Source organism: Priapulus caudatus, unplaced genomic scaffold (genome assembly GCF_000485595.1).
Source record: "Priapulus caudatus unplaced genomic scaffold, Priapulus_caudatus-5.0.1 Scaffold126, whole genome shotgun sequence".
NCBI lineage: Eukaryota > Metazoa > Priapulida > Priapulimorpha > Priapulimorphida > Priapulidae > Priapulus > Priapulus caudatus.
In genome coordinates, this window is record NW_014577187.1 from 335,675 (window position 1) to 358,397 (window position 22,723).

Consider the following 22,723-nt stretch of genomic DNA (forward strand, 5'->3'; position numbering starts at 1 on the left):
TAAGGTAAATGTGTAACGCCGTGCCGCGTGCGTGCGTGTACCTGTGTGTTTGCAGCAGGAGCATTTAACCGGGCATTTTACAGGTAATTATCAGGCAATACAGGCGAAAATAGAGTAGAGAATACATTAAAGGACATTGGTAGTAAATACATTTCGGTGTTTGATTCAGCATTGCTTTTTTCGTAATTGCATGTTTGCCCGGTATGCAATGGTTTGCGACCGCTGCCCTTGGCGACTCCGGTTCCCCCGCACCGTTATTCAGGAAGTATGACAATGGCGCGGGCGTTTGTGCCGGTGCAGAATGTTATAGAAAAATAATAATGATTGTTCTCGATCAGATAACAACGTAAGCTCCTCGCAATCCTCCCTGAATCAAACGCGGTGTGCATCTTTGTCCGGGTAATCTCTGCATGCGTCTGGTGCCAGGACTGACATGCTACTACACCAAGGATGGGTTTACGAGTATAGGTCAAAACATTCCACAGCCGCTTGCTTGCAACAGAGGGAAAGTGCGATGAGTGACAGTTACAGGTCTCGCCTGATTCGCCATTACAACAATGGCCATTGACTCATGTTTGTGGCCAGGCAGGCCTGGTGGCTGATAGGGTCTATGTTCCCCCAGGCGTACGCTGCCGGCAACGTACCCTGGTAACGTAATGCTTAGCTGATATGGTTAGCGGTTAGGGTTCAGGGTTATAAAGGTTATGGTTAGGGTTTATAGGTTCAGGGAGGGCAAATGTAAAGTCCGCGCGGGAAATTCCAGGATACAGACTAGCTACAGTGTGTCGTATGCAAGCCATTACTCCTCAAAAATCATTTCTTAAAAGAGAATTTAAACCTAGAATCTCAAAATCAATTGTTTACAAATGCAGTTAAATCAATTTTCACAAAGTTTAAAATTAATTTACAAGAAAGTAAACCAATTTATTTTGATAGAAACAAGTAACAGTTATAGTTACAATTTATTAACAGATGTTTAGGAATGCAATGTGTTACAATGATTTCTAAATTAAGTTTATAATCATGTGTCAATTCAATTACGGAAAATAACAAATCAAGTTATATTTCTAACAATAGTTACAAATGTACAAGTCACAATTAATTCATGTATCTAACAAACCAGTCTTACTGTTTGTAAATCAATTCATAAAAGCTAACGAATTTTATTAACATGTGTTTACCGAATCAATTAGTACGAAGATTTCGTCTAGAACTAATTTATAACACTTACAGAACAATTTTATAGGAAAATATGACCAGAATTCAAGTTCGACTTAATAATTAAATTGATTTGTCGTTGAATCAACTCGATGATTAACATAAACAATTAGATTACAACCTATTCATAAATTAAGAAGTCGCGAGAACAATTTTTATTTGTACATGTTTAATAGACTGAAACTACAATTACAATTGAGTGAGATCCTTACTATGAAATGTTATGACATTTGTATTATTGTAACTAAGTATTAACTCAGGTAAATTGATATATGTTGTCAATTGTTACACGAAATATCAATTTAGAATTCCAATGTGATACAAATTGAGATTAGGTTCGCATGTTATAAAAATACCAATATTAACAATAAATTCATTATGAGAACTATTCTATGACAATTATTTATGTAACATTGTTTGATCGAAGTACTAACATTTTTATATTATTATGTATTCCTAAGGGTGTTATTTACTTGAATACATTACATTGGATCAAATCTTTTTATTATTTACGTAAATTGAATATATTTTAGTACGCAATATGTCTAAGTCACTATTAAGAATAATTGTAACCTTAACTTACTATAATCAAATCATTAAGCAAAGCTTATCTGTAATTTATTTAACATAACAAAGTAATCAGCTTATTTACTTCAAACCAAACTTAACAGCTTTGCCATGATATTTAACGTGGCGCCGCGAAAATAACTCCGCCTATTCAGAGAAAGTTCAAATCATTTTACCAACTCCAATATGATGAACTCCCCAAACGCATGAAACCTTCGAATGAAGCATGAGCACTCCCGCACCCGACGCGCCACTACCGTGTGTTGGGCCTATGGGAACGTGACTATGATACTGACTATGGTCTTGGCCTATGTAAGGGATTTACGCTACGTGGAGCCGTGTGGCCAGATTTAATATGGCATATACAGCAGCGCGCCGTGTGCATGGACTCAATATGGCTAGGATCTGAAGGGAAAGGTTATGAAAGGAAGAGATATCTCGTTGGAGAAGGATGAAGGAAGAAAGTGGATATTTAGATGGTGAAACTGAGCTAATGAGGCTAAGCAACGATTCTTATTTGAGAACAGTGATGAGGAAAGGCGGCGTAAGCAAGGAGGGATTGGTGGGAGAGACACGGTGGAGTATGAATGTAGGCAGGGGAGAAGGAGACTGATGGTGTCACGGCAGGAGGAGTGTATGGACTAGGGTGTACTCACACTGAGCTCACTGCGAGGTGCTGGAGGGGGAGAAGCTGTGGAGGGAAGGAAGGAGGGAGAGGGGAGAAGCTGGTGGAGAAGGAGGAGGGAAGAAGCCTGGTGGAGAAGGAGAGAAAGGAGAGGAAGGGCGGGGAGAAGGGAGCTGGTGGAGGGGGAGGAGGGGTAAGAAGCAGAGAGCTGGTGGAAGGAGGAGCGGGAGAGCTGGTGAGAACGGAGGAGCGCGGGAGACCAGCGAGAAGGGGCGTGTGGTGGGTGGCGCGCGGGGGCGTAGAAGGAGCGCTTACGGGAGAAGCTGGTGGAGAAGGAGGAAGGGGGAGACAAGGGAGAAGGGTAGTGGAGGGGTGAAGAGAACGGGAGAAGTGGTGGAGGAGGGGGAGATAGGGAGAAGGTGGTGGAGGAGGGGAGCAGGGAGGGGAAGGTGCGTGGACCGAAGGAGGGGGCTGGAACCCCCTTGTTGTATTTGATCGCGAGAAACGTAATATATAATAGCCCCGAATTAATCGGCAAACCCCGCTATTTTTTCGGCGATGAACATTTTACTGGAACGGCGCCAAACCATCGCAATTATAACGGGAGTGCTACACTAATTACAATAGGAAATATATATATTATCTCATTTTTTTATGAAACACTCTTGATTTCTTAAAATAACTGATGAAGTGAAAGGAATTAAAAGCTGCTTAAATTTTGTTTTAATCTCAGTAATGAAATTTGCTTTCAAATGTATATGTTTTAAAAAATGTTTGTTTCTAATTACAGGGGGTGGTATATATTGCGAAAGAAGTTCTGAAACTGTCTCAGCTTGGTTATTTGTTTGGCTTCTTTCTTGTGTTCAATCTCCACGGCCAGCTTGCCTGCTGGCTCGGCGCTGGCTAGGCGCCAGCTATATATTTGTTGCCGCTTGTGCATTTCTCGTTACGCACATCGCATGACGTCTGTGAAAAAACAACGAGTTTGTTCTACTATTATACATTCACAGTCATGTGATATTCCTGCCATTCATTGACGTGCATGCACAATAAAATCGAAACTAGTTGTTTACGAATCGCCAATATAGGTAGCCCATGTTAGAGAGCGGGGAAACCATGAATGTATAGATGAGAAAAGAGAGTAGAGAGCCAAAGAAGGACAGAAGAGGAGAAAGATGAGAGAGAAGTGGAGATGAGGTAAGAGAGAAGAGGAGATGAAATGAGAGAAGCAGAGAGGAGAGGAGAGGAGAGAAAGGGAAAAGAGAGGAGGGTAATTGCTGTTAACCCTTCCCTTCTGTATGTCTGCATGTATAGGATCATCCGCTGCCATGTCATCCGCTTGTTCCAAGTCGTAAATAGTCATATCTCCTACAAGTACAGAAAGTTAATGCCAATTATTTCATTAGGAGAACCCCAGAAAGAAATACACAAGTCCACCAATACCAATCATTCCAACGTTTGCGATTCTTTGAGAGCAATGGAGCATAGTTAATTACTGCGAACAAACTGGTTGCGAACGTGTTCGCAGTGAGCTAGTGACATGCATCGAGCAAGTGACATTATAAGTTATAGTACACACTAATATTGCCGGCAAGCTCGGATGACCCTTATAGTAAGCTATAGTACACACCAGCATTGACTGCAGTAACACTCTTCAGATCGAACATGCGGTCGGCATGTTTGATCATAACTTCGACCAACAGGGTGCGCTGCTCTAATCCCACTTTCCCGTCCATGGGTGCCCTTCTTCCTGCGTCGTGCCTCTCTGGGAGCGCCTTGACCTGAACAGGAGCTTCTTGTCTGCTCCTAAAGGCTGGCTCTAGGCCGACGCAGCAAGGTGCTGTACTACGCCGATGAAGCTTCATCAATGAGACGTCACTCGCACTTGCCAATTGTGGTATTATATAGTTAATATAGCAGGCCGTTAGCAGGGCGCGGGGGGGGATTTCGGGTTGATATCCACGAGCCTCCCTCCCCCTTCTCCGAGCAAGAAAAAAAGAATGGGGGTCCGATTGAAAAATGGCAAATTTGCAAGATTTCACCTCAGGTACTGCACCATGATCGTCCATTTTAGTGTAATAATCTTAGTGTAATAATTGCAAATCTCAGTCGTGTGGGAGAGAGACACCTCCCCACACGCCTCCCCCTGCTCGGTCGCTATGATCCCTCGCGTCGCGACTTCGCGCCATCCACAAATTGCCAACATTTAAAAAACGGACCCCCGCCCCCCAATAAAAGCTGCTACGGGCCTGATAATAGCGCCAACGCCTTTAATTAAGCTGTCAGACGATGACAACCGGTCCTCCCTTTTTTTCTTTTTGCTTTTCCCACTCCTTCCTTACCTAGTAAACACAAAAATTACTGTACAAAGTTGTGTTGGGTTTTGCACAGCAATACTATGTTAGGACTATAGATCGTTTTTTTTAAGTAAATAACATTATCTTAATTCAATTAAAGTTTTGAGTATTAAACATATGGTTCGTTTTGGCACAATGAATAATCATCTTGATAGACAGATTAGGACATGGACAGGTAGCAAAGACATACAAGAAATAAGACGAGCAGGTATGAAGATAGACAATAGAAAGAATAGTCAGATAGGAAGATGGAAAGTAAGAAGATGGACAGTGTAGAGAGGTAAAGCAGGGCGATAAAGATGATAGGTACAAGAAAATGGACAGATAGGGGAAGCATCACAACGGAGCATAAAATATTTTATTCGCAGCTAGCTTTTTCTCGTCAACTAAAGGTATGTTTTAACGAATTCTTCACGCCGCCGTCATGAGCAATGCCATAAACTCCTTTAGGAAAGGCTTTGCGTCACCAAGGAAAGCCAGAGATAATGCTGTAGAAAGCAGTCGGCAGACATGATTTAGTTAACAGATCAAACAAAAAATTGGCGTGATCAACCCTAAAGGTCGCGTAAACCAGCGTCACCAACATGCCGGCCCATTACAAATTCTGTGCTTACCGTTTGATCATCGTTGGATGAGGTCATTTAGTGAACTGCCGTCGTCATACGGTGCGCTTGGCTGCGCCTCATGGCTTTGCAGCTTTTCCAAAACGCATACTAACCAAAATGCCTGTATGTGACCCATCACGGCGTCCGGCTGATGCTTGTGCGCAGTTCTGTCCGCGATGAAAAAACACAAGAGGGAGAAATACGATGAAACGTGGCAAACAGACGCTGAGTCTATGCTCACTAATGTAATGCAAGTATTGTACGAATGTATAAGCTTCGTAATACTGTATGATAAGGCTCACAAACACACTCGCACATCAAGTGCAACACGCTCGACGCAGGCAAACACACGCACGACAAGCAAAACGCAAAGCCGCAGGCCAAACCCACGGCACGCAATGCGTCACGCAGGCCTACATAAACACACCGCATCGAAGCGACGGCACGCGCATACACACACAAGCACGCACAGCACGCACACACACAGCACACCACACTACACCACACCACACAGCACACGCACACACCACACACACATGCACATACACGACGCGCGAACGCCAACCTCAACAAACCACATATACAAACGTCCGCCACGCACCGAGCACGCATATGCACACGCCACACGCGCGCGCAGACCACACACACTCACACTCGCCACGATGCCACAAGAAAAACAACATCCGAATAATTTCATGTTTACTTACAACAAGCACAGCATCCAAAACGCGCGGCTTGATACTTGTCAACCTGGTCACGCTTCCTTGTTTAAATTGTCTTCAAGTGTGTGTAACGGCTGATGTGCCTATCTATACTCATGTCTTTTATAACCAAGTTGCTCCAGCGCACACCCGCGCTCACGCAGCTGCATAGAACAGCTCCATACACAGACCCAAACACATTCATTATATAGTGTTAATTAAAATCAACGGTACATTCGTTAGTTTGTTTGCCAATTTTACTTGCAAATAGAAATGGATTTCTGATCCGTTTCCTATTTTAAAAGTCTAAATTAGAATGGGAAAGGGTTCGTGATCCGTTTTCCTATTTTAAAAGTCTAAATAGGAAAGAGAAAAGGAAAAGGAAAGGGGTATATACGTGGCGTGTATCTGCGTGTATGTGGCGTGTACGTGCGTGTACGTGCGCGTATCACCGTTGTACGCCGCGGTACGTGTGTGTAATCCGCGGTACCCGCGTTGTACGTCGTGATCTGCGTGTACCCGCGTGCACGTTGCGTGTACCGCGTTAACGGCGTGTACGTGTCTTGTACGGCGTGTAACCGTATGTTACTATACCTATTCTATGGCTTGTATCTGTGTATCGAGTACAAGCAATTTAGAGGCCGCCCTTATGCTGCCATACTCGGCAAATGTGGGGGTAGCCGTGAAAATCGACAGGCTCTTCAGGCGTGTTGCCCTCATCAAATTACACAAAATATGTGCTTTGTTGTCAGAAAGGCGGGCCAGAATTCGTTAACAGCGAGAGACTCATCTGTTATGATTGTTCTCACCATTTGTTAAACGCTCGGCGTATTTCACGTAAATACTTACATTCTCCGTTGCTAGGCCTCAACATTTCTCTTCGTATCAGCTCATAAACTGATATCCTGTTGGACTGAGATTATGTAATGTTGTTGCAGAGGGAGAGGAGCAATCACTGAAACTGACATTTACGGGAGCTTGGTACGTACGTACGGTGTAACCAATATTATTTAGGTGAAAACGACACATGAACAAACAAATTAGTACATAACTTGGTAATGAATAAATTTCGTGTTTATTTTGCCCACCAATCAATCAACCTCATTTAACTTCAACTCCTTCGGTATTCCAGAAAACAAATTACAAACCATTAACAAAACATTCTGTTCTATCTAGCCTAACAAACTAGCTGCACATTTTGCCCTGTCTAATTCTTTTTCCTGTTTTTCCTGCTAGTATTTTTTTGCTGTAGGCAGTTAGTTATAATGTGGGCTGGTATGATACCAGGGCTATATGTTTGACCACGTACTGGAATCGTGTGCACCAATCATCTTATATCCCAACTTAAAAAATATACCTGATGCTTGATCAATGCTTGCAAGTAAATGTATTGTCACTAAAACCCCCGCACACACTTGAAGCTACGCTCATCACGATCTGCCCCAAACTCGAAAATTTGGCCGAGCGTGGTTGAGAGCGATGCCAATTGGGCCCCAGCGCGCGATACGTACGATCTAAAGTGCGACTCTTTGATGGGGCGATTCCAAATGCCGACCGCATTGCGTCAAACGAGCTTTCACTCGCGCCAGGTCAGCGCTTCCTAGTGCGACTTAAGTCACGCTCGGACGTAGTAACAGCGGTGAATGAACAACGTATTGACATCGTGCTGAGAACGGGGAGACAATTTCACGCACAGCCGCAGCTTGCGATACGATCATTAAGTTGCGTACTACGCCTCGAGTTACGTGGTACTCGCCTTCCACGTCCTCTAATGCCCAGCACTGGCGCGTTCTTTCCGCCACGCTTCGCACAGACCGATTGTTTTAACATGCCAAAATTTGGCGACGAATCTCCCACGCTCATGTGACTGCACCGCAGTCCTATCGCGATCGCAGTACGTCCAATAGACGTTCATATAAGAGCGTTCTAAGGCGCATGTTCACCACGCTCTTAGAGGCGGCAGTGACGAGCGTAGTGAGGATCGGGGCCTGGTGTGACGGGGTTTTTTGTTACAGAAAATAAAAACTATATGGTTTGTTATGTCTAGGAAAATATTCCGTATACTTTACATAGATAAATCAAAAAACAAAATGGCAAAGACCAACCAGTCCGCATGAGCGACAATGCCCATCTGAGGTCTGCTGCTCTACTGTAGCGGCCTTTGTTCGCTCGAACTGCAAAAGGTGAAAGCCTGTTTCCATCGCGCTAAAAAAACCGGCTACGTCGTCATCAAACTGTTAGTAGGTATTAACGACTAAAACTAAACGCATAACACTGCATCCTATTCATACCCTGCTCGATCTGTCTATCGGGTTCATAAGTATAACTATATAGCCTATATTGCCCACGCAGATGCGCGTGCAAAGTGTAATACAATAATCAAAGATGGCATCGAACCCTACGTACGTTGGTGAAAGTAGTGAATGTCACGATCATCGATTAATATCGATCATTTATTGAACAAGAAACTTGGAAAAGTGATGAGAATCAGTAACATGTATTATACATCACACGTATAAACAAGTGCCAAACAAACAGTAATACAAGGGCTAAACCAAGCACATATCCATGCAAGCACACGGTTTACATGCGAACGACGTTCGCACACGCAGGCATTCAAAACACCTCGAGTAACCCGATTGTAATAGATCATCGTTACCTTGTCCAACCGATGATCGAGTTACGAAATTACAACTGATGACAACACTAGTGATAGTCAAGAAAGTAGAGATAACCCTAAATCTTCATTGAGTTTGCTGAAATTCACAGGCAAAAAATCAAGTAAGCTTCAAGGCAGCGACAATTTCGCTCCTGTGCAGTAAAATTAAACACATCTGCATTGCAGGCGTGCATGTTTATTAGATAAGAATGCCAGTTCACACCCATCACGAGTAATGGGTCCCCCCGGTTTTTGCCCTGACATTTCGATGACGTAGCCACGCGAGCATTCAGGTGCTATTAATATATCAGCTCGCTTAGAAAATAATAGATTTAAGGAGCATAAACCTGTTCAACAAACTTTGTCTTTGCCAAAATTTTAACTGCAATTGTAGACTCAACATCCACACAGGTATAAGGCTCAATTAATGTCAAAAGCAGTTCAGTCCTGTGTTAACAGTCAACAAATCCATGTTTTGTCAAGTCCTTTCCCCCTAATTGCTATGTGAGTGTTAGTGTTATTATTTGGATATCAACCAATGTAATCATGTGTAACAACAATGTGTAAACAAGAGCCGCAGAGTCTGGGTCAATCGAGGTCTGTTGCTACATTATAAACGTAACATTTAAGTCCGTGGCGAGTGACAATTTGTTAGGTGCGCAAGATATGCAGAGACCGCAGTTGCGCTACACATCATTCAGCAACGCTTAACTTGCATTCTGCATACCTCGCCAAATCCCTATTGGTTGATACAAATCGCGTGGCCATGAAAACTCCTGCTTTATGGTGCGATGTGCCCTAACCCTAACCATTAAATAAAATAAAAATTAATTTGTTGTAAAATTAATTTGTTGTTATTAAATTGTTGTAAATAAATCATTGGAAAATAGTTTTAATGAATAAAGATAGAAAAATGACAGAAATACAGGTAACATAAATGAAAAAATCTGATGGCATTCGATCGCAAGGAACCTTGTGAGCCGTGACGTCTGTGCGTAACCGTTTGGCTATCCAGGCTATTGGCTTTCTAAGGTTGGATGTGCCATGAATATGAGAACACTGTGACATCATTGAGGCAGTTCAGGAATCCATGATTTAACCCTCCTCGTTGGGTCAAAAGTATGGCAGACACTTATCTTCCGAAGCGTTCAGTGGAAAGTCACATTTTATGTCCTTTTATAAAGTGATAGAAAAATGTAGGTCAGCTGCCTGAAAAACAAAAAAAGTTTTTCACGTTGTCCATTAGGCCATGTCCTCAGATAAATGTCTGATATCTGACCTTTTCCCCAGTTTTTTTTTGTTTTTTATTTGTTTTTGGGGGGGCTTTTTTTTTTTTATGTTTTTTTTTTTTTTTTGTTTTTTTTTGATTTTTTTTTTTTGGGGCGTCCCCTTTGACGCTGTCACGCTCAATTTCGTACCTGATGAATGGGTTTCCTGCCCATCAGCACTTATACACCGAATATTAAGAGGCATTAGGTCGAGCGCGTTCAGATTTGTGCCGCATTCCGGTATTTCCTCCATACTTTAAGTTAAGGGGGAAATTTCCCCCTCCGTTTTAGACCTCTTGACGCTTTGACCCTTGACCCCCAAATTGGTCACTTCCTGAGTCCTTTTCACGATCCCCCCCGACGTCCGAATATTCGTGACCGTACGTCGAGCGGTTTAAGATTTTGTGCCAGAACTGTATGACAAAGGACGACGGACAGACGCAACGCTAAATGCGATTCTACAAGCTGCAATCTGACAGTAGCCCGCGTTGCAACGTAGCAAAAATCGGAATCTTTTAGGCGTTCTACCACGAGCAAAATACGAGGCCAAGAAATACGCGTATCTAAAACAGATCCGGTATTTCTGTAAACGAGGCTCCAGACCGCCGAAAATTGCCGTGCTTGAGCAAATGCCGGATTTCTTTGGACCGCGGCATTCCTCGTGTGAACGCTAAATTACCGGACTTTCTGGCAGCCGCGCTATTTTATAGACTGGTCCGCGCTCGACAGTTCCAGTGTAACGCGAGTGGAACTGTCTAGCGCGGACCAGTCTACGTATTTTATCGGCAGTTGGTGCGCATTGCATTGTTTATTTCGCATTGTTCGCTTGATTGTTTAAAGCAGCTCGCAGCTCACAAATACCGTATTTCTGGAGCCGCAAATCAGCGTGTGAACGCTCGGCCGCGTATTTGTCTCAGATACGGTATTTCGCAAATCCGGTATTTCATAAATACGAGGTCTCGTGTGAACGAGGCTTATGTCAGATGAGCTAATAAAAATACAGTAAACAGCAAAATAACTAAAAGTCATTTCAATTACTCACAATTCAATACAACTAAAGTACATGAGAGTAGACTACTGGGCGGTGGTTTAAGACAATTTCTCCATCACTTCATGTTTTCTCTGCCGTGTGGTGCCTCAAAGTCCAAATCTGGTCCAATCGGAATGATTCCAAAGGGATTTATATTAAGTTGGCTTGCCTGCAAGAAGATACAAATTAGTTTAGTCCTGTGTTAAGAAAACAATTCATTTTAAATTCCAATTATCTTTATTGTTTGCTCATTCATCTAATCATGCAGCAAATTCTAACGGGAGGTAAATTAATTTGTCACAAATGCACTCGACAGATTTCATTTTAGTGAGTATGTGTCTGTACACACCATATATCTTCCTACTCACCATGTAACAATTTCTGATGTGCTCAATGTTAACAGTTTCTCCGATGCCGCGATGCTGGTAGATGTCTCTAGTGTACCCCCATAAGTTTGGATACTCTCTCAAGCATTTCTTGTTACACTGTAAAGCACAAATATTGTCAGACATAAAAAAAATCAGTAAGACATGCATTTAAATTTTAGTTGTTCGTTTTTGATACTCTCGCAAGCACTTCTTATGACACTGTAAATATTGTCAAGAACATGAGGAAACCCTTTAATTGCACTAAATTTAAAGCCTTGCAGCCTCATGTTTACATATTACTTCTTGTTTGCAGAATTTGTAAGATTGCACATTGTTATTATAAAATGCCTATTTACTTGAATCACAACTTTTTAAAAGGTTGGCATCTTTTTATGTCACAAAGTTTGATAATTATAAATATCTCGAGCTAAAAAGAGCCACCTTGAAGTGTCCGTGGTAAACCTGGTCAAACCTGACCAGGGTCACAAACAGCCGTATGTCTGCTTCAGTCAGCTGGTTGCCACACAGGTACCGTTTGCGGGATAAGATTTCCTCCACCTGCATACAAAGAGATATCCGAATATGTAAAAAGTCCTGATTTTATAGTATAGAAATCACAGAACGCTTTGTAAACACATGTCATGAGGAGGCAACTTCGACATGGTCAACTAAGGTGGTGCAGGTTGGGAACACAGAATCCAGGTAAAAAATGCCAGACAGCAAAAATAGGGAAGGTAAAGAGAAAACCCATGGCAGAATTGAGAAGGATTGTGAGAACAGAGGGTGAAGCCACATTCATTCGTCTCTATTGATCTTTGATCTGCTTGCATCAAGTGTGTGCTTTCAACGATAAATTGTTGATATTTAAATCGTACACAAATAGGAAATCAGTGTCTACTCTCTACAATGGTCCAGTTGACAGAAACATCTGTAAATTGTTACGTTAGTCATAACTATATATTTATGATGATTCTCAGAAACAGCCCTAGGTCACTGTTATTTGTTTGCCTGTGATTAATATTATCATTTCCCATTTTAAAATTTGGGCTTACCCTATCCAACGACTCAAACACTTGATGAACAGCAACGTTATAAGGCTCTTGTGATTTTGCAAATCCACAACGATAAACTCCATTGTTAATGGTCCTGAAATAAAAAACAGGCAAACAGTTATTTTCAGGATGTGAGATTGGACCAATTTCATTGTCTGGGAACCAGAAAATACCAGATAAATTGTTCGTGATTCTAAAATAACAGTCAATTTCCGAAGTGGGGAATTTCCCGAATTGCGAATTTGGTTAAACTGGAAAATGGGAAAAGGCTTGTTTTTTACCTGAAACACTGGGAATGTACCCCACTCAATTCACCGCTCTGAACTAGCAATTGAATCTCAACAAAATTAATTTGTTTCACGATACTCCGCCGGTGTGCTTCATACATGAACCTGGCAACTTAACTTACAATTGCAACATATAATGGCGTCAGGAGTGATATAATAGAATAATAGGGATAAATTGACTATTACGTCACTCCTGACGGCATCGCACGTGATTCGCTCACGGATATATCCAAGAGTTGAACTCGTCAATCTCGGCCTGCAGCGGCTGCGGGTACAGATCCAGAGCCGCCTGCTCGGGTGTCGCGCAGAACTCATTGAACTCGCAGTTGAATATGCGTATGATCTCGGCGGACTCGTTGTTCACGATCGTTCCGGTCTTCTTGTCCCACAGCACAGGAACGGTGATGGCGCCAGCGTAACCTGAATGCACACAGCCGTTGCATCTTGGGGGAGGATACGTAGAAGTAGGAGTGTAGTAAAGTGTGAAAGTAAAAGCATGACTAAACGTCATAATACGTGCAACTACAGGAACTGGAAGCATCACTAGTAGATGTATTACTAGGAGGAAGTATATACTAAGTAGAAGCATAATTATAAGTAAAATATGTGTAAGTACAGCTAGGTATCGTGTATGTGTTTCGTCATGAACATGTCTCTAACGAACATAATGACTTGGGATCAAGAACAATATTTTATTCCTATGCATTCCTATGCATTTCCTCCCCTGCCACAAACTGGATGTTCCATGTAAAACTACCTCAGCTCCATAGGAAATCACAACTGAGGGAAATGTCCCCATCAATTTGGCATTTTACCCATTAACTGAACACCAGTAATGGCCTGGTCAATACAAGAGCTAGCTAGGCAACTACCATGCAACCATATACACATCCAAACCCATTCACGATTCATATATCATAATTTTTTACTAAAATCGTGATGGGTGGTCATCATTCTGTGGCAAATAGACACTTTGATAAGAAAATTTTAAACACTGAATGGGTTTCTTTCCTCTGTGACTTACAAGAGTCCGCCTTCAAGTAAACCTCTCTCAGTCTCTCTGATCCATTTACCGTGTCAGCTGTGGTAACATCGTCTCTCTGAAAGACATTTAACAATCACTCAGATGCAATGTACCTGTAGCTGCAATGCTAAATCCACTATAACTCCTGTGCCATAAATATGATATTATATCATATAATCATGAGCGTATATCTATATATACTATATATATATATATATATATATATATATATATATATATGTTATATATCACATCTGAACAAAATAAGATATAACATATATATATATTTTTTCAGTTTTTTTTAGTTTCATCATGGGCAGAAAATTGCATATACCTCATTGTATGTTTAAAATAGCTTTCAATTAAAATTTGACCATTGATTAAATAAAACAGTAATGGAAAAGCAAATACATTTTTGTGAATACCACAAGTTTCCTTGGCAGTGCTTTATATATCAACTCACGCTAACTGGAATATGTCATTGCACAGCAGCATAAACAGTATATTTTCTAATACATGAAAACAATCAAAAATAAATTATTCCTCTTACGTTTGGATTAAATTTCCAACCTCCCTCGTCCAAGAACCAGTCCACGACATTTAAGGAAATGATCTTCTCCAACCCCTTCAGTTTGCGAACGGCAAGTGTGCGTGATGCAAAAGGACATGCGTAGCAGACGTATAGGTGGTAGCGATTTGCTTCTGCTTTGAAGCCGCTGGAGCCATCAGCTGTAATAGTACACACAGTTAAAATATATTAAAGTGCTAATAATTACAGGAATTATGTCTCACATTTAGGTGCTCTCGTGTAAAGCTGTGATTATACTATATGTTGCAGCACTAGCTGCTTGGCGCTGGCACCGTTTATTTTTGATGGGCAATATATACTGATTATTATATTATGTCACGTGACATGCTCTGTATACCAATTACCATGCCATATTTTCCACACCTGTATATATATATATATATATTTTATTATTCTATTATTCAAAAATCTCCTATTCCTAAATCTCTATTAGTCACTCCTGATACCATACATACGTAGTACTTGCTGCTACGAAATTTGAATAAAAAAAAACACAATGCGAATGGAACAATCAGTGCATATAGTCATGCACACAACATGGACACAGCAACATGTAAACCCGGCCCCCAGGCCAGGCATGGATCCTTACGTGATCAGCTACCTCAAATGTCTGACCCTCTACTGCAGCCTGTGAATGAGGATTTTCTTTTCTGGTACACAAAAAGAGATACACTGTATACTTTGCTGTCAGTCTACTGTCTACACTCTACAGTCTACAGTCAGGTGCTGTTGAGCAGTTGAGGGTATATAATTTAAATGTTTACATTGTTACCCCCCTCCCAATTTTCTCAACGAATTTAGACGTTTCACAAAATCGACCCCTGCGACTGGTCAAATCTGCGGATTTCCGCGGATCCGCAGAAGAATCTCATCCCTGGTAATCACAGTAGCCAATCACGGTAGTGATTGTCACGCTTACAGAGGCTATAGGCCGCCATTTTTTGTTGTGGCGGGCATTCGGCTTTCGATTCGCGTTTAGTCGAGAACGAATATCAGTCTCAGAGCTTAGGGAGAGAAAAATGTCAAACATCAGTGTTATTATGTGATGTGTGCGACAGACATTGTTTCCGCGTCATCTCCAGCTTTCAAAGAGTGACTGTACAGCCCTGTTCCTTCTCGGGTTGTCACACCGTATGACCACTGTTGCTGTTAACATTGAATATGCGAACCGTATCAGTTTTCGTACGGCACATTCACTGTTCGAGACGGAACTATTAAGTCGTTTCGCTGTGTGCACCCCTATGCAGATCTACGGTGGACTCGTCGAACTATTTGTGGCAGCAAGGACAAGTTTTCCTGAACTTATTCGGCGAGTCGTCTGCGCTAGCGCTACAGACTACAGACTATAGGCTACAGACCGGTCGCGCTCGAGGATTTCTCCCGTCGTGCCAACGTTTAGCGTCACCGCAGGCAGAGTATCGTGTTGTTGACGTCTTTTGTTTCTGCCGGAACAAGTACGAGTGTGTACGCTAACGCAGCAGCTACAGTGGAGGCAAGGTCCCGAACTTTCGGCATCATCTCGTTTGTTGTTTCCCTGCAGAGAACTTAACTCGCAGTGAGGCAGTGCCGTCATCGTAATGTCATTTATTTGTTACTTGTAGTTGTACGTTGTATCGAACATTGTAATTTAATTTGGGTAACCCAGTGGTAACCGGTGTTGTCAATGACAAGGTATTTAGCATTATTCAGCAGGTTTTGACGTGTAGACAATTGTTCATACTGGCAGTGTTGTAGCGCTACTACTAATAGTGTTGTTGTACTATTAATATTATGTCTACATGTTACTTGCATACCATGATGCGTGTTATTGGTGGGGCAATGAGGTACATTTGAAAACAATAGGCATATAGGGGGCGCTGATAAGCAACTCGGTCCTGCGCAACAACTGCTGCGCGGTGTTTACAAGTGAAAACTGTACTGTACGTACCGTGTTCTGTTTTCAACTCGGTGTTGTTTTTACCTTGGACAATGCCAACCGAATATTGTGTACTACATTGTGGGACGAGGGGGAGGACATGCTTTCCCTGTACGTTTTAAGCAGCGACGTGCCTGGATTAGAGCTGCNAAATTAAGGAGGAAATGTTCCCCCTTCTTTTACACCTCTTGACCTTTGACCTTTGACCCCCAGCTTCGACATCCCAACTCGTTTTCGGATTACCCCCTCACGTCCCGAATATCGTGACCGTACGTCGAGCCGTTTAGATTTGTGCCCAACTGTTGACGGACGGACGGACGGACGCTCGCACGGACGGACGGACGGACGGACGGACGCACGATCATGCGATTCTACAAGCTGCATCCGACTATGTCAGATGAGCTAAAAATAGGTGGTGAATGCGAAGAGAACACGCGAGAGTGAGTTGTCTAGATTTTGATTGATGGTGTGGGTAGTTTCCATCCTAAACTCTATACCGTTTTATTTGGAATATTGGCATCTCACTCCCCAAATACCGCATTTCTCCCCCACAGGTGAATGTACCCATAATTAACAGCACCCATATCACGTGATACCTGTTATCTTGTTGTGAAATGCAGTAGGTTTCCTCACAAATTCTCCCTTCACTGTCAGATCTATAGTAGCTACTGACGCCATCGACGTGGTGGCTGCTGCGGTGTGATATAAGGTCTGTGAAAAACGAATCGTGGAACGTAGCGTGGTCAAAGGCGTGGTCATGTGCTTGTAAAGTCGGGCTGTGGGATAGAATTCAATCGTTCATGCATGACGATTATAGGGAGCAAGTGCGTGTGCACGTGCGGGCGTGCGTGCGTGTGTGTCCACGTACACATGCGTGCGTGCCAGTGAAAAAAATACACAGGGGCTCGAGGCGATTTAGCCCCCGAAATGCCAAAAAGAGCCCCCGTAAATTTGCATAGAGTTCAATGCAAACCAAATTTTAGAGTGCTATTTTCATGCACGCAAGCTTGAAAAGTAGCCCCCGAAAAATAAATTTTTAATAATTTTTAATTTTTAATAAAATAATTTTTCCCCTGGACTGCGTGCGCGTGCGTGCATGCGTCTGTGTGTACGTACACATGCGTGTGTGTACACGTACACAGAATACACCGTACACGGACGCACGAACGTGCGCTCGCACACACACCGCACGCACACGCACGCACGCACACACACACCACACGCGCAAAGCTCTGCACAAGTTTACCGCGGCGCAGGCTGCTGGGTGAACATACCTACATACCTATACGAGTGACAAAAATTGCTGTGTCACGTACATGCAGCGCCTGTACAGTAAGTATGAGTAAAAGGAATAATCTTTGTGCAAGCATATGGAATCTGGTTACCCTATGAGGCCGAAGAGGAAATGTAAGTCTACGGTCAAGGTCAAACTAAGGTCAAGGGCAGTGGTGGTTTTGGTATGCGACAGACCTTCTCCCCAAGATGTGCAAGCATACCAAGTTTGGTCGCGCTAGGTCAATTAGGGGCAGAGTTAGAGAGCGGAAGGAAAATATGATCAAGGTCAAGGTAAAGGTCGCAGTGACCTGGTTTTGGTACTCTGCACACCTTCTCCCCAAGATGTGTAAGTATACCAAGTTTGGTAGCGCTAGGTGAATTAGGGGCCGAGTTACAGAGCGGGAGGGAAATATGATCAAGGTCAAGGTAAAGGGGAAATGAAGGTCGCAGTGACCTGGTTTCCCAGACACCTCGCACACCTTCCCCCCACACCTTCCTCCTCCTTCCACCCTTCCTCACCTTCCTCGCACACCTTCTCCCCAAGATGCCAAGGTGCGTTATGGTAAAGCAAAGACGCCAATCGGTTTTAGCGTGGGCGGAGTCATCGTTGCCATGGTAACAACATTTTTGTGGAAATATTGTAGAACCTGTAACTTGTGCTGGTTTTACCCGATTGTCATGGAATTTGGCACACAGGGCCGATATAACATGTCCTATATATATATGTATATATTTAGGTATGTGACAAAACTCGCATTCATGCAGCAGTGGCAATTGTCTCTGTTTCTCCTGCTGACGATCTGTTGCGTCGCGCAGAGGTATCCCATGAAAAGTGGTCTTGTGATTGGTTTGCGTTGGGTATTCCACGGGAATCCTTGATATGACGTAGAAGGAATCACCAGCTATCGCCTCGATTTCGAATTTTTCACATTGGTTAGGGTTTTCATTATGATCGATTTCCTTTAACTTTTAGGACAAACTCAGCAGCCGTATAGTTCCTTATGTTATATATGAGAATATTCTGAGGTAAGCTGAGATGTTTTACTATGTTTCAACCATAAACTTACGAAGTTTCATCGAGATCTGACGATCAGAAACGCTTGGTAAAACATTTCATCATAGGGTCGATGATTGAGGATTTTATCAACGATAGTTTGCCATAAAGTTCCCTATGGCTAGCCTGCATCTGATCACGTGACCTGAATGGCGCAATTTGATTGGCTGATCAGCTGTGTTTACGAACAAAATTCCATGTGTACATTTCTGAAACTTGCTGTATGCACTGTAGCTAATGCAGTGCATTGATTCAATGGTAACTTACCTTAGTCAGACAGAATTGTACAAGACAGGAAATTTTAACCAGTATTAATGGCTATAGCATCACAAACCTTATTATTACAGCTATAGTTACTTGTTGTATAATAGATTATAAACAGATAATGTATCATAGAATGTAGTAAGATAGTAATTTATATGTGTGTGTGTGTGTGTGTGTGTGTGTCTGTGTGTGTGTGGGTGCGTGCGTGCGTGCGTGCACGTGTGTGTGTGTGTGTTTATGCTGGGTGGGGTTGCTACACTGACGGCGCTCGTGAAACTGTTGTGAGACAATGAAGAACGACTGTCGCCTCTCATTTTCTTTCACTCTCGCTCGCTCTCTCTCTCTCTCTCTCTCGCTCTCTCTTTCTCTCTCTCTCTCTCCCCTGATATCCTAGTCAGATTTGGTGAATTTCTGAAAGTTCTTGTCATGACAAAGCAATAAGTGGAGTAACGGATTGACGCGAATTAATCAATTAAAAGTGTTTAATTAACTAAGATATTTCAAAAATTCAGTTAGATTTCATATGAGGATATACTATATTCTCATTATCCTGAAAATTTTACTGGAATATATTGAGAAAAAAAAGTTATGATATATGTTCTGTCATTTTTAGCAATTTGCGATCACAGTTTTCACATAAAACGAAAGGAAATACAATAGACAATAATTTTCGTAAAAAACGACAGTAAAATTGCTATAAGTTTCTTAATTTGTTTCTCAACCAATTTTCAAAATCTTGGTATCATTGTATTGCTCAATAATTGCTCTTAATTTCCAAGCCCCATCCTGTCAATCTAATCAAAAACCTTTTTAAACATTTTGAATTTTTTTGTCACATACCCGGTACCTAATTATATTGGTCCTGTGTGCCAAATTTCATGACAATCGGGTAAAAACTGCAGAAGTTACACATAGTTCATACAGGACTAAAATTTTTTTCAAGGACTTTTCAAGGACATTTTATTGGAAATTCAAGGACATTTTATCGGAATTCATACACAGAACAAAACATACCTGGATTAATTTAATGACCCCATGCTTAATCACTGCATGTCACCTCTAAAACTTACCTGGATCACATTAATTAATAAACCCTTCTAATTTTCTAAACACTGTCACCTCTACAGTACAACATACCTTGATTTACTGACTGATTTTACTGACTTACTGTAATTTGTGATCATCGTGTCTATAGCTTTTTAAGCTCATTTAACGCAATTTTTATTGAGGTTTGCACATTATTGATGGTACAAAATTTCTTTTTATTACAGGCAAGGATTCTTTCTAAAAATTCAAGGACATTTTCATGAAATTCAAGGACTTTTCAAGCACAAAATCAACATTTACTAAATTCAAGGACATTTTCATGAAATTCAAGGACTTTTCAAGCACAAAATCAACATTTACTAAATTCAAGTACTTTTCAAGGACTACCCTCAAATTCAAGGACCTTTCAAGGACTGTGCGTTTCAAGGCCTGTGTGCGTTTCAAAGACTAACTTTTCAAGGACTGTGCGTTCAAAGGACTGTGACGTTCAAGGACCTTTCAAGGACTGGACCTTTCATAGACAGGTTCTAGAATATTTCGACAAAAAATGTTGTTACATTGTAGCGCTCACAAGGAAATGCGTGCGGCGGCGGCGGCGCGACCACATGCACTTGAAGCGTTTCAACTGTAAACACACGCCGCCGCCATTGCGCGGCTATAGTCACACTATATATTTATGTGTCAGTGTGCGCGCAATGGCGGCGGCGAGTGTTTACAGTTGAAACGCTTCAAGTGCCTGTGGGCGCGACGAAGCCAAATCCATAGTAATAGTATCCCCCCGAACTATACTAAATCTCACATATTATCCTTCTACACTACAGTTCGATGCTGACAGAACATACACTTTACACTCTAGCACAAATGTTTATGCATTTTTCTAAACAAGTAATTATGTGTTTAATTACTCATGTCCTTACCGTCGGGAAGAGTAAATCTATTGTAGAAGCAACAACAAACAACGAAATTCGATATGGCGGCGAAAAAGAGAGATAACGCATGCTCTAACCCGAGCATGTCGGAAGTGACGTAACTTGTACGCATCGGCTAGCAATCGTTTTCGCAACGCTTTTGAATGGTTATTTAATGGTTTGGTATGAATGAAACGTTTTCCAAACGTTCGTAAAACGTTTCTAATAAAGTTATATTTATGTTATTTGAAAACGTTTGCTAAAAACGTTCTATTACGGTTAGTAAAACGTTTATAATAAGGTTATATTTATGTTATTGAACAACGTTTGCCAAAAAACAGTTGACGCGGTTGACAGTTGAAACAAGAAACAGTGTACCGGTACGTGCGTGTACCCGCGTGCACGTGCGTGTACATGCATGTACCCGCGTGTACGTACGTATATACCAGCGTGCAAGTACGTGTACCCGCGTGTATACGTACGTGTACCTGCGTGCAGGGGCGGCGCCACAGGGGGGGGGGGCAGGGGGGGGGCGGTCGCCCACCCTATCATTTGCAAGAAAAAGGAAAAAGAAGAAGAAAAAAACAGAAAAGAAAAAAAGAAAAGAAAAAGGAAGAAAAAGAAATAAGGACAAAGAAGCAAGAAGAAAAAGAAAAAGAAACATCTTGGCAAATGTCTGTGCAAAGTGAGGGTTGGTGGTGTGGGGCTCAACCCCCCCCCAGTCATTTGGCAAGAAACGGTAAAGAAGAGAGGAAGACTTCCTTGGCAAATAAGTAGATCGCCCACAAACAGATGAGTGATGTAGGCCTACAAGCTGGACGCACTTTTCATCGAAAAAATCAAAATATGTAAATGTCGAAATCAATCCATATAAAACCTGTGATTATTTTGATAATCGATGTCAAGGTGTTCCATTTCCTTGGAGTCCCCAAGTTGGGACCATCATTTGTCGATGGATTGCTGTTCCCGGCGAAGGTAGGCAACTTGAGGTGTTAACGAACTTAAATTATAATTAAAACGTTCCGAGATGACCGCTGCTCAATAAATCTGCTACATACTAATCTATATTTTACCTCGCCCATCGGAGTGAAGGGGGTTGTATGTGATCGGTCTGTGCGTGTCGTGGTACAGGACGTTAGCAGGCGCCGCGCGCGCGCAGCGAGTGTGTGTGTGTTGCGTGTGTGTGTGTGTTGTGTGTGTGTGTGTGTGTGTGTGTGTGTGTGTTGTGTTGTGTGTGTTGTGTGTGTGTGTGTTGTGTGTGTGTGTGGTCGGTGTGTTGTGTGTGTTGTGTGGTGTGCTGTGTGTGTGTGTGTGTGTGACGCGATTGTATTAGCGCGTCAAGCGAACGAGCCAGCCACAGCCGCGCTGCTGCTGAGTGGGCGGCCGAGCGAGCATTCGCTGGCGTAGCTATCGTGGTTATTCGTGTGTTCGTGAGTCCGTATGCGTATGGCGTATGTTCTTGGCGGAGGTATGCTCTCTCCGTGAGTGCCTCTGTCTAGTTTTAGTTAGTGTGTGTATGCGTGCGTGTGTGCGTGTGCGTATGCGTATGCGTGCGTCCATCTTACTCCGGTCATGTTTTCTCGCCTCTACATAATACAAGTATTATTATTGGTTCAAGTGCTACAGCATAGATTTTAAAGCAAATCACTGTTCCCCTCACAGTTCCGCGAACCCCCTCTTTTAAACGTGTCCAGTTTCCATAGCATTGAATTTCAACGAAATCCTAGCTAGTTCCGGAGACCCCCATTTTCGAACATAGCCGGTTCCAAGAGCATACCAAATTCAACAAACATTAGTTCCGGAGACCACCATTTTCAGGTCTGAGTTCAGTTCCAGAGCCCCCCCCCCCATTTTTAACTTCGCAGTGGCACATACCAGATACCTACCATAATGTGGGGAGTGAGTTCCCC

At 42.4% G+C, this 22,723-nt stretch overlaps 1 protein-coding gene and 1 long non-coding RNA gene across 3 annotated transcripts in view; one reads left to right on the forward strand and one right to left on the reverse strand.

The window, feature by feature from the left end:
- Positions 1-10,940: 10,940 nt before the first annotated feature.
- Positions 10,941-20,960, reverse strand: LOC106805766 (glutathionyl-hydroquinone reductase YqjG-like). Of its 2 annotated transcripts, none has more exons than XM_014807484.1 (9): positions 20,823-20,960; positions 16,862-16,976; positions 14,312-14,490; positions 13,762-13,837; positions 12,959-13,157; positions 12,451-12,544; positions 11,840-11,956; positions 11,399-11,515; positions 10,941-11,199 (listed from the first exon to the last, which is right to left on the reverse strand). In XM_014807484.1, the coding sequence occupies exons 1-9, from the start codon at positions 20,901-20,903 to the stop codon at positions 11,107-11,109; spliced, it is 1,071 nt and encodes a 356-aa protein (XP_014662970.1). In that variant the 5' UTR covers positions 20,904-20,960; the 3' UTR covers positions 10,941-11,106. The 2 variants fall into 2 exon arrangements, with proteins under 2 accessions (XP_014662970.1, XP_014662969.1); XM_014807483.1 differs by having other exon boundaries at positions 16,862-17,041.
- LOC106805767 overlaps positions 17,713-22,723 on the forward strand; it is a 10,030-nt gene continuing 5,019 nt past the window's right edge. The window contains exons 1-2 of the long non-coding RNA XR_001393466.1: positions 17,713-17,722; positions 21,906-21,908. This is a non-coding gene — a long non-coding RNA (uncharacterized LOC106805767). The remainder of the gene's footprint in view (positions 17,723-21,905; positions 21,909-22,723) is intronic.